This window comes from Schistocerca americana, chromosome X, assembly GCF_021461395.2.
Source record: "Schistocerca americana isolate TAMUIC-IGC-003095 chromosome X, iqSchAmer2.1, whole genome shotgun sequence".
NCBI classification, from domain to species: Eukaryota; Metazoa; Arthropoda; class Insecta; order Orthoptera; family Acrididae; genus Schistocerca; species Schistocerca americana.
This window is the reverse complement of record NC_060130.1, coordinates 255,615,021-255,633,424: the sequence shown is the minus strand read 5'-3', so window position 1 is coordinate 255,633,424 and position 18,404 is coordinate 255,615,021. Positions and strand designations below refer to the sequence as shown.

Below are 18,404 nucleotides of genomic sequence, written 5' to 3'. Positions count from 1 at the left end.
AGCAGTATGGAAAGGATAGATTGCTACTTATCACACAGCAGAGACACTGAGTCGTAGACAGGCACAGTGAAAAGCATACTTGAAATATTTAAACTTGGGGACAAATCCTCAGAAGTAGAACTCGCACATTAGCACAACTCACACTAACATGCCTACTGTCTCCAGACACTATGGCTCAACTGAGAGTGCATCTGATGTGAGCAGCAATCTGTTGTGGTGTGTGATAGGTGTAAGGAGGAGACATGGTGTGGGAAGGAGGAGGGATACTAGGGTAGAAGTGGGGGCAGATGTTAGTACTGCCTCTGGGAATGTGCAGGGACATGATGGGGCTGCTAGGTGCACAGCATCAGGAGGCTGTGCTTGAGGGGGGGGGGGATATAGAAAAGGAAAGGACTTAAAAGTGTGTTGGCAGGATAGAAGATGTGTGTGCATGCGTGCTATAGTGGGAGCAGCGAAGGGGATAAGGAGTGGAGGACAGGGACAAGCGTAAGTTGAGGTCAGGGCGCAGGGTGGGGTGGGGGGGGGGGGGGCATCTGGAGCAAAGTGGAACAAAGGATGCATTGTAGGGATGGCATAGGCTGTGAAACAGTTGTTGAAGTGAAGCAGATTGTGATAGGCAGCATGTTCAGCAACATGGTGGTCCAGTTTAGCTGCAACCGCACCCATTTGCTAAACATGCTGCACAGCACCATGTGCTTCACTTTGACTGCTTCAGTCTGCACCATCTAGAATCTCCACATCAACACCAGCTTTTCTGAACTGCGCAGGCCAGAAATCTCCCTACAACAAGTCCTTTGTTCCTGTAACTACTATATCTACATCTACATTTATACTCCGCAAGCCACCAAACGGTGTGTGGTGGAGGGCACTTTACGTGCCACTGTCATTGCCTCCCTTTTCTGTTCCAGTCGCGTATGGTTCATGGGAAGAACAACTGCTGGAAAGCCTCTGTTCGCACTCGAATCTCTCTAATTTTACATTCGTGATCTTCTCGGGATGTATAAGTAGAGGGAAGCAATATATTCGATACCTCATCCAGAAATGCACCCTCTCGAAACCTGGACAACAAGCTACACCATGATGCAGAGCACCTCTCTTGCAAGAGTCTGCCACTTGAGTTTGCTAAACATCTCCGTAACACTATCACGCTTACCAAATAACCCTGTGACGAAATGCGCCGCTCTTCTTTGGATGTTCTCTATCTCCTCTGTCAACCCGACCTGGTACGGATCCCACACTGATGAGCAATACTCAAGTATAGGTCGAACGAGTGTTTTGTAAGCCACCTCCTTTGTTGATGGACTACATTTTCTAAGGACTCTCCCAATGAATCTCAACCTGGCACCCGTCTTACCAACAATTTTATATGATCATTCCACTTCAAATTGTTCCACACGCATACTCACAGATATTTTACAGAAGTAACTGCTACCAGTGTTTGCTCTGCTATAATATAATCATACAGTAAAGGATCCTTCTTTCTATGTATTCGCAGTACATTACATTTGTCTATGTTAAGGGTCAGTTGCCACTCCCTGCACCAAGTGCCTATCCACTGCAGATCTTCCTGCATTTCGCTGCAATTTTCTAATGCTGCAACTTCTCTGTATACTACAGCATCATCCGTGAAAAGCCGCATGGAACTTCCGACACTATCTACTAGGTCATTTATATATATTGTGAAAATCAATGGTCCCATAACACTCCTCTGTGGCACGCCAGAGGTTACTTTAACGTCTGTAGACGTCTCTCTATTGAGAACAACATGCTGTGTTCTGTTTGCTAAAAACTCTCCAATCCGGCCACACAGCTGGTCTGATATTCCGTAGGCTCTTACTTTGTTTATCAGGCGACAATGCGGAACTGTATCGAATGCCTTCCGGAAGTCAAGGAAAATGGCATCTACCTGGGAGCCTGTATCTAATATTTTCTGGGTCTCATGAACAAATAAAGCGAGATGGGTCTCATACGACCGCTGTTTCCAGAATCCATGTTGACTCCTACAGAGTAGATTCTGGGTTTCCAGAAATGCCATGATATGTGAGCAGAAAAACATGTTCTAAAATTCTACAACAGATCGATGTCAGAAATATAGGCCTATAGTTTTGCACATCTGCTCGACGACCCTTCTTGAAAACTGGAACTACCTGTGCTCTTTTCCAATCATTTGGAACCTTCCGTTCCTCTAGAGGCTTGCTGTACATGGCTGTTAGAAGGAGGGCAAGTTCTTTCGCATACTCTGTGTAGAATCGAATTGGTATCCCGTCAGGTCCAGTGGACTTTCCTCTATTGAGTGATTTCAGTTGCTTTTCTATTCCTTGGACTTTTATTTCGATGTCAGCCTTTTTTCGTTCGAGGATTTAGAGAAAGAACTGCAGTGCGGTCTTCCTCTGTAAAACAGCTTTGGAAAATGGTGTTTAGTATTTCAGCTTTACGCGCGTCATCCTCTGTTTCAATGTCATCATCATCCCAGAGTGTCTGGGTGTGCTGTTTCGATCCACTTACTGATTTAACGTAAGACCAGAACTTCCTAGGATTTTCTGTCAAGTCGGTACATAGAATTTTACTTTCGAATTCACTGAATGCTTCACACACAGCCCTCCTTATGCTAACTTTGACATTGTTTAGCTTCTGTTTGTCTGAGAGGCTTTGGCTGTGTTTAAATTTGCGATGAAGCTCTCTTTGCTTTTGCAGTATTTTCCTAACTTTGTTGTTGAACCATGGTGGGTTTTTCCAGTCCCTCACAGTTTTACTCAGCACGTACCTGTCTAAAACGCATTCTACGATTCCCTTGAACTTTTTCCGTAAACACTCAACATTGTCAGTGTCGGAGCAGAAACTTTCATTTTGATCTGTTAGGTAGTCTGAAATCTGCCTCCTATTACTCTTGTTAAACAGATAAACCTTCCTCCTTTCTGTCATCAGTCTTCACTAGTCCCTATCCTCTACACGCCTGTCCCTTTCCCTGCTCCCACTACCTCACTGACACACACACACACACACACACACACACACACACACGCCTGCCTGCCTACATACCTTCTATCCTGCCAATGCACTTAAAAGTCCTTCCTCTTCTTTCTTCCCTCCCCCCTCCCCATGCAGCGAAGCCTTCCAATGCTGCACCTAGCAGCTCTATCCTGTCCACCTTGTTGCCGAATGCTCTTACAGGCAGAACTAGGATTCTCCCAACCCCTACCCTGCTATACCTGCCGCATGCCACTTCCTTGCCCCCACCACACACCCCAGTAGATTTTTTGTTCACTTTTAATTGAACATTTCTTTTTAGTTTTTGGACAAAGAGGTTCAGAAGATAGGTAGTGGTGAAACTGATACATATAATTAGACTTTTTACTCTGTAGACCTGACACCTACAGGTATGAACTTGAGACTGGGTATGATTTTTTATATATATATATATATATATATATATATATATATATATATATATATATATATATATATATATATATATCCACATGGGAAAACCCACATAAAAACAAAGACGCTGTAACTTACCAAACGAGAGAGCGTGGGTATGTTGATAGAGCCAAGACTGGACTTACAGTGAAGAAGAAATCCAGAATTTCCTCTCCAACCTCAACTCCTTTGGTTCCATCAGATTCGCCTGGTCCTACTCCAAATCCCATGCCACTTTCCTCGATGTTGACCTCCATCTGTCCAATGGCCAGCTTCACACATCCGTCCACATCAAACCCACTAACAAGCAACAGTACCTCCATTATGACAGCTGCCACCCATTCCATATCAAACGGTCCCTTCCCTACAGCTTAGGTCTTCATGGTAAACGAATCTGCTCCAGTCCTGAATCCCTGAACCATTACACCAATAACCTGAAAACAGCTTTTGCATCCCGCAACTACCCTCCCGACCTGGTACAGAAGCAAATAGCGAGAGCCACTTCCTCATCCCCTCAAACCCTGAACCTCCCACAGAACCACCTCAAAAGTGCCCCACTTGTGACAGGATACTTTCCGGGACTGGATCAGACTCTGAATGTGGCTCTCCAGCAGGGATACTACTTCCTCAAATCCTGCCCTGAAATGAGATCCATCTTTTATTAAATCCTCCCCACTCCGACAAGAGTGTCTTTCCGCCATCCACCTAACGTTTGTAACCTCTTGGTTCATCCCTATGAAATTCCCAAACCACCTTCCCTACCCTCTGGCTCCTACCCTTGTAACCGCCCCCAGTGTAAAACCTGTCCCATGCACCCTCCCACCACCACCTACTCCAGCCCTGTAACCCGCAAGGTGTACACGATCAAAGGCAGAGCCACGTGTGAAAGCACCCACGTGATTTACCAACTGACATGCCTACACTGTGAAGCCTTCTATGTGGGAATGACCAGCAACAAACTGTCCATTCGCATGAACGGACACAGGCAGACAGTGTTTGTTGGTAATGAGGATCACCCTGTGGCTAAACATGCCCTGGTGCACGGCCAGCACATCTTGGCACAGTGTTACACCAACCGCATTATCTGGATACTTCCCACTGACACCAACCTATCAGAACTCCGGAGATGGGAACTTGCCCTTCAATATATGCTCTCTTCCCGTTACCCTCCAGGCCTCAACCTCCACTAATTTCAAGTTGCCGCCCCTTGTACCTTACCTGTCATTCAACAACATCTTTGCCTCTGTACTTCCGCCTCGACTGACATCTCTGCCCAACCTCTTTGCATTTACATATGTCTGCCTGTCTCTATATATGTGCGGATGGATGTGCGTGTGTGTGCGAGTGTATACCTGTCCTTTTTTCCCCCCCTACGGTAAGTCCTTCTGTTCCCGTGGTTGGAATGACTCCTTACCCTCTCCCTTAAAACCCACATCCTTTCGTCTTTCCCTCTCCTTCCCTCTTTCCTGATGAAGCAACCATGGGTTGCGAAAGCTTGAATATTTGTTTGTGTGTTTGTGTTTTTTGTTTTATTGTGTCTATCAACATACCAGCACTTTCTCGTTTGGTAAGTTAAAGCATCTTTGTTTTTTATATATATATTTTTCACACGTGGAATATAGTTGGCTAAGGTCTGTTGGCAGAAGGAGGCATTTGAAGTAAAACTATACAAGGGTGTCAGTATGTTGATGTAAGTTACATTTCTTAATTAGTGGTAAAACAGTAGAGATGCTTCTGAATTCAGTTATACAAATACTAACAAACGTCGTAAACTGATTTAACCAATGTAAATCAAAGCAAAACAAGAGCTTTAAATTTCAAAAATGTGCAGAAGACATACGCAAAAAACTATAAAGCTATTGACAGCAAACTTTTGTAGGTGTCTGGATCCAACATATGCTCAAGTGCATTGCTCCTATTTATATTATTACAAGCAAATTATGATTATTATAAAATTATTTTCAGAGTGAGTGTATGACATTCACATCACTTCCTTTTTGTAATGTGTTGAATTTGATTACGTCCCACATTAATAAAGACTACATAAATCAGATAATGTAATAATAATGAAATGTTTGAAAGGGGAAAACTTCATCACCTCTTTCTTAAGTGTATTGTTTCGCCTGTGTGGTTTTTGTGTGGAATTAATTAAAGGAAAGCTATAGGTAAGACTATCAAGTAACAAAATCTGGCCTTGATAAAAAAAAAAAAAGGTTATCATTGAAGAGAGATTAATAGGATTCCCCATGAATTTAAAATATTTAAAAATTATTCTCATGTTACAGTTTTAGTTATGGATATGATATAGACTAAGTTGTAGATTGTTACAGAAGGCTTCGAAAATGCTATAAGGTTAACAATTTGCTGCGATACGTGACTGATGAGGCTTGGTGACCAAGATCTTAATTTTCAACTTAAGTTTTGTGTGTTCACATTGAGATATAAAATTATTTCATGTTTTTACACACATTCAGAGATTGTAACATACTTTTAATTGTATCTTTGCAGAAGCAGCAGAAATAATGCGAGAAATCTGCCTAGCTGTCAAACATCTTCATGATATGAACATTGCTCACAGAGATCTGAAGCCAGAAAATTTGCTTTATACAAAGCCAGGTATGTATTGTTCGAATTTTATCCCCCTCTCTCCTCCCCCCTCCCAACCCTTCCCCCTCCCACCCCTTCCCCCACCTTTCCCCCCACCCCTTCCCCCACCCTGTCCCCCTACCTCCCCCTGTACCCCTCCTTCCCTCCCCCTGTACCCCTCCTTCCCTCCCCCTGTACCCCTCCTTCCCTCCCCCTGTACCCCTCCTTCCCTCCCCCTGTACCCCTCCTTCCCTCCCCCTGTATCCCTCCCTTCCTCCCCTTCCCTCCCTTCCACCTACCCCCTCGCCCTCCCTCTCCTTCCCTCCCTCTCCCTCCCTCCATCCATCCATCCCTTTCTCCCTCTCCCCCTCCCTCCCTCCATCCCTTTCTCCCTCTCCCCCTCCCTCCCTCCATCCCTTTCTCCCTCTCCCCCTCCCTCCCTCCATCCCTTTCTCCCTCTCCCCCTCCCTCCCTCCATCCCTTTCTCCCTCTCCCCCTCCCTCCCTCCATCCCTTTCTCCCTCTCCCCCTCCCTCCCTCTCTCTCTCTCTCTCTCTCTCTCTCTCTCTCTCTCTCTCTCTCTCCCCCCCCCCCCTCCCTCCCTCCCTCCCTCCCTCCCCCCTCCTCCATCGAGGTTGTGCAATACTATTTCCAATGTGATCACCCATGCCATTGAAACTGCTATTCTCCCCTCCCCCCCTCCTACAGGTCCCCTCCACTGCCAGCTGGTGCTGTTGTGGACCAAAGCCATTGCCATAGCTGTTAAGGATTGCTGAAGAGCCCTGCATCACTTCAAGCAACCTCCTTCACACTCCGATCTTATAACTTCTAAGCGACTTCAAAGCACAACAAATTGCTTGAAAGAATGGTTGCCCACAGATTATGTTGGGTTGTCAAGCCTTGGGGCCTTTCATCTCTCTCTGAGTGTGGTTTCTGGGAGGAACGATCCACAACTGTCCATCTGGGATGGTTGAAAATGGCAATCCACAGGCTTTTTCTGGACACCAACTCCTCAGTGCAGTCTTTTTTGACCTACATAAGGCATACAGCACTGATTGGCACCACTACATATTACTTACCCTCCGTGACTGGGGCTTTTGAGGCTCCCTACTGTTTATTATTTGTTTATTATCATCTCACTGGCTGTCCTGGATTTGAGTTGGTATTTCACTCAGCTTCCACAGATCCAAGAGAACAGCATCCCACAGGGCTCTGTCTCGAGTGTCACTCTCTTCCTCATTGCCATCAATGAGCATTTTGTGTTTGGTACAGCTCTCACTTGGTAGTCTCAGCTGAATGCCAGCTCCAAGGTCCCAGCTGAAGGGCTTCTGCATGGACCCTTTCCCATAGTTTCCAGTTCTCTTCTGCAAAAACGTGGGTCATGTATTTCTGTTGTCATACCACTATCCATCCTGACCCAGAACTCTACTTAGGTACCTAGCACCTGGAAGTTGTTGCACAGTTCAACCTGATTTTTGATATAAAAAGCTGACTTGGCTTCTCCATATTCATCAGCTGAATGCCAGTTGCATGCTTGAGCCTAAAGTTATCTGCTTCCTTGCCCAAATCTCTTGGGGTGCAGTTCATACTACTCCTCTCCATATTTACTAGGTCCTTGTCTCATCCCCACTGGAGTACGGTTGTCAGGTTTATGGCTTGGCGGCATCTTCGGCTTTGAAATTGTTAGACCCAGTCCATCCTTTTGAAGCTCATCTGGCCACCGGCACCTTCCAGACTAGTCCCATATTGCAAACAAGGGCCATTGACCTTTTGATATCCACTCTTGGGTGGGATTACCAGTTGGAATAAACCTTGCAGCTCTCTGCCGGGATCTCCACCTCCCCTTTCTGGAATGTGCTTCCAGTGTTTTAATGCACATCCACCCTTGGTTGGTGCCCAAGCCACGAATTGGAACCGATCTACTTCAGCATCCTAAAGTCTGTCACTCCGATGGCCTTTGTATCTGTTACATTCAGTTCTTGAGGAGTCTCAAAGTTCTACAATTTTTTGCACGAATGGCTCTTAAACTCTAAAACCGTTGATAAAACAGGACATGCTTTTACGTCCCCTGTCAGACGGGAACACCATCTGTTGCCAGGAGCATGTAGTGTTTAAACAGCCAGGAGCATGTAGTGTTTAAACAGCAGAGCTGATAGCTGTTAACAGAGCCTGTACTTTAGTTTTCGGGCTTCAGGCCATTTTCTGATGTTGGTTTTGTCACCTTGTTGTTTCAACTATTCATGACCATCTTGTTGGACTTAGTCGTACTGACTGCTCAGTTGTCTTTCTCTGTTCCAACATCATGGATATTGCAGTAAGTGAACTGGCTCACTGGTTGTCTAGAGGAGTGATTACCCCCGACTCCCACCCCCACCCCACCCCCAGTTCAATTTGCCAGTCCCAGGAGCGCATTTGTGGGTGCAAATAAGACCTCTGTTCATTTAGAGGTGGAATGTCGTGTAGTTGACTACTGCCCTCTCCAACTCTGCACTATTGAAGAGAATACTGATGCATGGCACTCATCCTTTTGTTCTGCCCGGAAGGAATTCACCATCCTATGTGGCCTTCACCTTCTAACTCTCCATGCTGAGCATGGCTTTACAAATTCTTTGTCTCAAATATTGACAGACGAATCATAGACAGTTGAACAGGGTCTCTGTTTTCTCCGTGAATGTGGTTTTTACTTTCAGATATATGGTTTTAAGCTCCCTCTGGGGCAGGGATGGGGTATTTGAGGTTAGGGCATTACCTACGGCATACTGGGTCTGGGTGATTTCCGATGCTACCATCTAGACCAGCTCACCCTTTCATCCCTCTATTACTCTGTTTTTATTGCTTTTAGATGTTATTTGTCTCCTATTTTCTGTTTTAGAGATAACACTCTGTTGAATAATGGGTGCTCTTTAAAATGCCTTGACCTCATTGGAGCAAGGGTGGGACAGCTGTGGGTCGGACAACTCCTGTCGCATGCAGAGCCCTGGAGATACCCACCTGCTGCCTTACCTATTTCTCTCTTGTTTATTAATGACGATCAAACGGCTGTGCATTGAATTTTTAGCCTTCTCACTTTTACTGGTGTGAATCTACCATGTAGAAGACATTCTTTGCTCTGTAACTGTCTTGACCTTGATTGTGCTGTGGATGCAGGGGATGGCTTTTTTAGCCATTGGACGAGGTCTGGGTTACCCCTCATTTGTTCTGACCTACCTCCCGGCCCGAGCCATACGCTTCTTAAATTCTTTCTCAGCTGCAGCATTAATATATAGTTCAATGCCTTGGCCCTATTGGTCCTATATATTTTCATCATCACAACGCATACTTCGCAGATATCACTAATTCTGTATGAACTACCCTTTGATTGAGGGACTGATGACCTTGTTGTTTAATCCCTCAACTTTCAGTCAACCAACTACAGTGCTTGGTGAAATATTACTTTACGAAATTAGCTATATGTGTAAAGGGACCTGAAAATGTAGCATCTATTTTTGGGAAAATTTGCACATATTTTTGGTGAAATTTGCATCTAATGTTTTCAGTGATCAGACATACGAGGGTGTACTGAAAGATAGTTCATCTGAATTTTTCATGTGAAAACTCTTAAAGATTTTTAAATAAAACAAATGTCAGGAACACTTTCTTTATTCTTCAGTCTACATATTTGCAGCCCTCTGGCACTGTAAGGCTCCAAATTATAGCAATGTGTAATGTAACCATGTCTGTGTGTGAGAAACAGTATGCTGTAATCTAGTTTTGAATTCAGATAGTTTGTCCCCGCATCCATACAGTCCCGACTTGGCCCATCACATTTTAATTTGTTTTCAAAACTTAAACACCACCTTTGAGGACTTCACTTTGATAATGATCTTGAAGTGCAAGCGGAGGTGGGGTTATGACTACATCAGCAAAGTCATTCTACAGTGACAGTATCAACTACTGGAGGGAAAAATGTTTTCATCACCAGGGTGATTATGTTCAGAAAAATAAATATGTAGACATGATGAATAAAGATGTAGAATGGTAATAAAAAATTTTTATTTTTTATTTTTTTTTAATCTGTAAGTTTTCACGTAAAAATTTCGGATGCATTACTTTTCATCATGCGCTTGTACAAATATAAAAGGTTGTCCGCTGTGTGCTTAAAGACAGAGAGCATTAGTGCTTTGAAATTGGCTGTTTTTAAAAAAAGTGGTGATTTTGGAGCTTTTTGACTGAACATTTATTTGCTGTTCCAAAAACTTCATCTGAAACTGAAATGATTTTTGCTTGTTTTCTTCTTTTGACCGTGTCTAAGTTTATAACTATAGATTGTTTTTGTTGAGAAACACCAGCATTTTCCTGCTGTTTAACAGAGTACTTTTATGATTTAAGGTGTTTTTGTCAACATTATTTTTCTTTTCCCACCCAGTTCAGGGAATTACAAAATCTGAAGAATATTGATTTTGATCCTTGTGGACATTCATAGCTGTGTGACCCACATGTGACATTGGTACAGATAGAACTGACAAGGTACTTGGCATAGGAGTAGAACTGAAAATAAAGTAGTTGCATATAGGGGGAGACTTTTGGAATAGTCAGAATATGTTGACAGCTTTTGTTTTCCAGTTGGTATAGTGTAGAGTGCGGACAGTAAAAACTGGCAATTGGCCATGAGTGCAAGTAAACTAGCATTATGACCACCAGATGAGTTGAAGTGGTGAGAGGAAAGGATCTACACCTTCCTGTCATGAGGCAGAATTGACATATGGTTGTATGGCCCACCAGTCACTTCTGGTGTCATGAGGGTCTTAATTGAACTCCGTGATGGATCAAGATTAGTATCTTCACTTGTTTCAGAATAAGGAAAGAAAATGATGAGCAACACAGAACAAAAAGCATTTGGTAGTGGTTACTGTGAAATTGGTTGCTGAGGTTGTGGTAAATTTGTGGTAAGGTCTCATGGGAACAAACTGCTGAGGTCATGGGTCCCTAAGTTTATACACTACTTAACCTAACTGAAACTAACGTACACTAAGGACGACACACACACCCATGCCCGAGGGAGGACTCGAACCTCCGACGGGGGGTTGCTGGGCTTGGCAGTGTCATGAATGAGATCGTTCAGGCCAGCCCTGTAGCGATATTTGATGCCATTTAGTTAGAATCCTGCACTGTTTGACCTCCTACTTTCACCTTATGATAGAAAAGTAGAACCCCCCCCCCCCCCTACACACACACACACACACACACACACACACACACACACACACACACACACACACACACACACACACACACACAGAGAGAGAGAGAGAGAGAGAGAGAGAGAGAGAGAGAGAGAGAGAGAGAGAGAGAGAGGGGGGGGGGGGGGAAGGAATAATTACTCAAACTTTAATTTCCTGTATTAAAACTATGCCTGACTAGGCCTTGAACCCTGAATCTTGCCTCTTGCAGGCAGTGTTCTATAGCTTGAATTATCCAGGCACGACTCACGACCCAGCCTCATAGTTTCATTTCTGCCTGCACATCTGTCCTACTTTCCAGACTACACAAGAAGTTCTGCTGCACATCTTGCAGGATTAGCATTTTGATAAGAAATGATACTGCTGAGAAAATGATTGAGCCACAGCTAGAGGATTGCTTCTAGAATGAATTTTCACTCTACAGCAGTGTGGTTGCTGGTTTGATACTTATTGATATATTAAAACAGCATACTGGACCATGACTCAAACTTGGAACCTTTGAGGATGGGTTGTGACCTGTGCCTGGATAGCTTATTCATATTAAATCTTTGCTTCACTGAAAAAGGAACCTGTCATTTCAGAAGTTAGGACTATCTCTTTGTTCATTCTTAGAGACTAGTAAAGCCTTTGTTACCATATTGAAAGTTCAGTAGAGTAACGGGGTTGTGAAACTGTGCTATAGAAGCCATATTTAATAGCATGTGGCAAATATAATTGTAAAGGTATCACCATGAATAATTCAACTTTGCTGTGTTTTCTTGGCATACAAAGAGACTGTTTGAGTATTTTCTTTGTGATGATAAACACAAAGGCCTCTTCTGTTGACCCTGGGCATAACATAAAATACTCCTTGAGCAGTAACAGTTTCAGAAGAAAGCATTGAAAATATCTTCAAACACCAGAGAAAAGACATCTGACAGGTCCTAGTGCCGTGCTAGCAAGAGAGTAGCTGAGCGAAGCTGTCAGCACACAGTGAGGGAAAATACTTTCCAATATCATCAGTTTGGCCTTTGTATGCTGTCACTTCAGTACCCAGAAAGATGACTTTACTTGTGTGCATGTTAACATGTGTGCATTTAACAATACTGTTATCGTGAGAGTTTTGTCTTTCAAAGGGAAATGTCTAGTGCTTAGTAGGCAGCATATTACTGTTGTTCTATAAACTGGGGCATCTGAACCATTGGACAACAACAAAAATATAACACATTAAAAATATTTTTTGATTGAAAAACTGTAGATATCAAATTCTGGGGATTTTCCTGTACCAACAAAGACAATCAAATAAACAACAAATATGGAACTATGTAATAATGAAATGAATAAAAAAAGACACAGTTCCCAGTCTCAGCTCTGAAACATGTCTGGATCAAAGTGAAAAACAATGGTATTGCTGAAGGTGATGTATTCAATCTCTTTAGAAGGAATGGTATTTGTTGATCCCAAACACGTGTGCTTAGTTTGTTCAAATCAAACTTAGTAACCTGTTGAATGTAAATAAAATTGTACTTGGTGAGTTTCTGATTCCATAAATGATTGATTTTTTGATGGATAAATACAATATTTTAATGCTCATGCAAGCAGCAGCTGTTGGAGATCACTATTTACCCTACATAAATGAAACCCAGTGTTGCATAACTACTGTATCCTTAGCTACTGGTACTGTGAAATGGAATGATGGACTTAATAGCCATAAATTTACACTCATCATATTTTTTGAAGTTCCATGAAAAAAGGCTCAGTAATAGAATTTCTAATTTCTCTTTCGGAATCCTTGGCTTGTAATTTTTCTTTACGTTTTAAGCATCTGCTCATCCAGAAATTGTGACGTAGTCAGTCACAGTGTGCACAATTCTATTAACATTCACAGTTTTAAACATACTGGTTTTCTCCAAAAAATGTGATTTTCATCTGTGCCCACATCGTCCAGATTGGATCATATTGTCAATGCTACAGTGGTAGTCTGCATGACTGGATGCCCATGCTGTTCTATGTGATCTTTTATTTCGTAAGCATGATATGTGGATGCATGGCCTTTGACAAGCATCAGCAACTCTAGTGTACTTCGTAATAAGTTTCTGGAGAAACCCTTTACATGATAACTAAGTGATAATGTTGGATTTCATAGCATGCATAGCGATGGCTTGGTTGGTTTACAGAGTGGATGTTGCCTTTGCCCATAACAAACCCAGATTTGAGGGAAGTACAGTAATAACTTGCATGTGAATGTTATTTTTTCACAGTACTTATCCTAAAAAATCTTACTCTGTTTCCTTAAATATGAAATTTCTGAGGAATGACTTCCACATCTACTGATCCTTTGTTAATGACAATGAGATCTTTACCAACCATAACTTGCAAATCACCAAGCCACCCTTTTCTATTCTGGCACATTGACCATACATGGTTCTGGATTACATAGGTTTTGCCAGTGGGATAAATATGACATTGTTGATATTTGGACATACCTTGAACTGCAGCATTGTCACTAATGACCTGCGTATATTTCCATTTCACTGTCATGTCAGTGGGTTATCATTACTATTAATGAATCTATTCTTTGAAGTGCTGGAAATTTTATTATGTAATCGACAAAAATAAAGTAGCTTTTTGCAAATTATCATTTATTATTTTAAAACACTTACATGCGTTTGCTGGGTGACTTACTGGCTACCATCACATAATGAACACACATAATAGTCTTGTTGCAGACAACAAGGCAGCGTGTTCACTTTTATGTCTCTCAGGAATGTCTTCGGGTGTGACTGAGGCAGTAGTCTTCATGGTAGCTGCGTACTCTGAGCAAGCTCTCCCCACAGCTGCAGTACGAAGTCTCTGCGTTAAAACTTTTTCTCGTTTAGAGCATTGTACAATACCTAGGCATTTATCCCAGCCAAATCTAGCAAGTTGTAAAATGTGTGAACAGGCCAATGTCTTAATGCTACTTTGACAGAGTACTTGTGAGTCATTTGGTCAACCACGTCGACTTCATATTTAGAGCCTTTTTAAATTGTAACTCTATCTGGCTTCTTTTTCAGATCATCTTCAAATTTAACGTAAGGATGCAAAGTGCTGAGAATCAGAGCATTCTTGTTGCTCTTTCTGTGGGAAACTGTCAGTGTGGTATCATTCTTCTTCAACAATGCTGTGCTGTATAATACTTCTTTTCCCCATCTTGATACAGACTGGAGTTTCCCTGCAGGATCAATTTGGGCTTGTCTTATTTGCTTCCAAGGTTACAGAGAGAGCCATGAAGGTGAAAAAATTGTCACAACAAAATTACCAAGACATTCACCATTTGGCCTAGTATAATCCTTTCCTACATAAAGGAAAGCATTCACAATTTATCTGGAGCCTTAATCTACTGCTATCCAATACTTTTGCCTATAGTTGTCTGGTTGTGAGGCCATGAACTGTGTGAATCTGCAAGAGGACTTTGAAGGAGAAAGCTGTTTGTCAATTGTTGTTTATGGACCCGTTATGTAACTGTGTTCCCAGCGAACTTATACCAGATTTCTGATACTGAAGCAAAATTGTCTACTTTCGGTCATTCTGATCTTGTGGATCTAATGTCAAATCTGAGATAATGTGTTATCTGTCTGAGTCTGTCATGAGCCATTGTTGACTTCACAGAATTATTTCCCAACTTCATTGACCACAATTCATTGACGATCTAAGCTTTTCGCTCCTATAGCACCACAGACGTACAGTATAACTATTAAAGCTTCTAGTTCTTCAACATTCATAGTCCATTCATCTGAACCCATAACTCGACGTGCTTCGGTCTCAGTGCACTTGACAGTGTGTTTCAAAATTTTGTCTATTATCATAAGATACCAAGCACTGTAGCAGGTCTCATTCACATTTCATTTTGCATGTGGTGATGGTCCTGCATGGTCTTTCAAAACGTGAAGGTGAAAAACATCTGTATCTGCCAGCTGAACAGTCACCTATAATTCCCACTTTCCAGGTTGTTCCGTCTGGTGCTACAATATCTCTACCTGACGGAAATTGCTGTAGTCCACAACTTTGGTCATTTCGTTGACGCAATGCCCCTGGCCACAAGTTGATCTAGCCTTTTTGGCAGCTGTTCCTGTAATAGTAATAATTAGTATTACAACATGGATTGGTATTCAGTATACTGTGGAATATTGGAACAAAAAATACGTCTTCATAAATGTAATGTAAGACTTGCAAAAACTCAAGGAAGCAACAACATACAAACATTAGTGTTGCAATTGAAATCTGTGTCTATGCAGCACATATATAAACAATAATTATTATAAAAATGAACACACAAATATGCATACCTTCCCCATCAATATCCAGTATAACATTCGAAGGAATAATATCATCATCTGGTGAAAAATCTGGAACTACAGGTGGCAGAAATTTTTCCTTAGAAGACGACTTCAGTGACTCGCCCTCAGATTCATGATCCAAAATCTCATTTAGCACATTTATAATGTCCGCTTCTGTTTGTAGACTTTTGACCATAATAAATTTGTATGTTGCAAGCACTATTTACACAGTTAGAATGCACTACTAAAACCATGTTTTATGAAACAAAGCACTGGCTGTGCAATACTTGCATACACGGTCAGACATGCTTCAACCTACTTTCCCTCTCCTCCCCTGCTGGAAAACTGCAATGTCATCAGGAAGTGAGCTAAAAGGGAGTTTCTCGATTGTTGACCAAACACAATCTAACAGTAAGCATTGAAGCTACATGGAAAAATGCAATGGTTGTAGTGGCTGCAGCAGAGGCGGCAGAACAGTACTGTCCATGGTTCTAAGTGAATCTTCAAGGTTTTCCGCTAAAATGTAAAATTAAATATAATTGCTAATTACCTAATTTCATAAAAAAGTGACAGAAGTCCAGCACTCTAGGCAATAATGCAAAAGAGTGCCAAAAAAAAAAAAAAAAAAAGAATAAGCTGAGGCTCTAGTGTTAAAATACTGTCCTTGCAACAACAATATATCTCCTCTTCAAACGTAGATTCCTTCCTTTATTCATTACAAGATATCTGAAGGCTGTGTCCTTTAATATTCATGAAATTGTCCATTGACTCCACTTAAAATTCAGTCTTCCAAATGTGGCATTAAGTTTTCCAAGTTGCCTAAATCACCTACTTATTTCTTATGATTTTGCTTATTCACTGGTGATGGCAGCCGCACGATTCAGCATGTCTGAAGCAGTGGCTGTGACAGGACGTCCTGAGTGTGGCTGATCATGGAGTTCTGTTTCTGCATTTCTGAGGTTGTAACTTTCTTTATTCTCACCCAACTCTACTCCTATCGAGTGCAGCATCGCCATACACTGCACACAAACATTTATGGATGTTCACCACAGTTTCTTTTTCTGCACACAAGAATTCAATAAAAGCATGCTGCTTGTAACATGGGTTTATGTAGACACCATTTTGATGTTGTACCACGGTTCTGCCATCTGCCAGAATGTCCACAGCTCATGTCTAGTGGCTAGTGTTGCTACCGCTGGATCACGGGGTTCCAGGTTCGATTCCCAGCCAGGTTGGGGTTTTCTCTGCCCGGGGACTGGGTGTTTGTGTTGTCCTCATCATCATCATCATCATCATCATCATCGTTCGCAGCAGTGGCTAGATTGGACTGTGTAAAAAATTGGGACTTCGTATGGGTGCTGATGAACGCGTAGTTGAGCACCCCACAAACCAAGAATAATAATAATAATAATAATAATAATAATAATAATAATAATAATAATAATATGCCAGAACAGTTCGAAACTTCACCAGCACACAGAACAAACATCAAATGTGAAGCACCAACAAGGACGTTTGTCTATGTATGTTAATGGCTTTTTAAAAATAATGTGGGGCATTACTTATTGAACGACCCTCGTGCATAAGGAACACTATGTATCTAGCTTGTGTAATACTTGGTGTTTCTTTTCTGTGGCCCATAAGAAATGCTATGAGAGGAAATATTGTCAGCTTTCACTAAAGTGAAAATCATCACCAAATGTTCAACTAATGCTCAGTTATGGATGGAACAGACAGAAATGCCAAAATGGTTCTTGGCTGCAGTGGCATTTTGTATACTATGTCTTATTACTTCACATCTCTGTTACATGTCTTATTGAATATACACTAATCTAGTAGGGATACCTGTATCAAGTAAAATAGTGGACACTAGGTTGTGGGAATCCATTGTTGATTTCTCCCTACTTAGTCACAGGGTCCATAGATCATTTGAATAATTCTTTTATCAAAATGATGTGAAACAAGTCAGTTTACAGGATATGTGTACATTATTAGTATTAACATCAGTGACCGCAATATTATTTAGTCCTACTTATACAATTACACTTCATAACAAGGTGTGAGTACCAGTTTTTAATTAGAAATCCCTCAGTGGAACAGGAGGAGTTGTCCAGGAGAAATGTTTTAAGTTATACTTAAAATATGCTATGCTACCTGTCAGCCACATTGTGTTACTGGTCAAATGATCAGAGATTTTTGTTGCTGCATATTAAACACTTTTTCTGAGCCACTGACAGCTTTGATAATGAGTAGTAAAGATAAGTTTTCCCTCAAGTGTTGCAGGTATGGACATCACCGTTTCTCTCAAACTGTGCTGTATGATTTACAATGAATTTCGTAGTGAATTTATGTATTGGGACAGTGCAATTAAAATGCATAGCTCCTTGAAGAGGCACATGGGTGAACACCAGATATTATTCTTACTGCTTGCATTTGTCCAATCAATACTATCTTCGTAAGTGACGAGTTACCCCAGAAAATTATTCCTTAAGACATTATTGAGTGGAAATATGCAAAATATGTCAGGAGATTGATTCTTTGTTTCCAAGATTAGCAATTATGTGAAGAGCTAAAGTAGCTGAATTTAATTGTTAGAGAAGTTCAGTTATATAGTTCTTCTATTTCAAGTTTTTTATCAGTATATACACTCAAAAACTTGGAGCATTCTACCGTACTTGTTGACTCTTGCTCACATGCTGACATTGCAAATATTGCCCATTCTTCCCATGTTTTCAAATTCCTTTTGTTTGTAACATTATCACAGCCTTAAAATTAAAGCTTCTTTTGTTAGAACATCAGGATATACACAATTAAATCAGTGGATGACCCCCACAGACATTCCCGCTTTGAGTATGTGTGGATCTGAAACTTTGAGTCTGCAC

The 18,404-nt window shown here is 41.7% G+C and overlaps 1 protein-coding gene across 1 annotated transcript in view; it reads left to right on the top strand.

Moving 5' to 3' along the window:
- The window catches only part of LOC124555693 (MAP kinase-activated protein kinase 2), a 103,670-nt gene that overhangs the window by 45,552 nt on the left and 39,714 nt on the right, over window positions 1–18,404 (top strand). Inside the window, exon 4 of the mRNA XM_047129696.1 lies at window positions 5,929–6,036. Within this exon, the coding sequence (XP_046985652.1) occupies window positions 5,929–6,036 (108 nt within the window). The remainder of the gene's footprint in view (window positions 1–5,928; window positions 6,037–18,404) is intronic.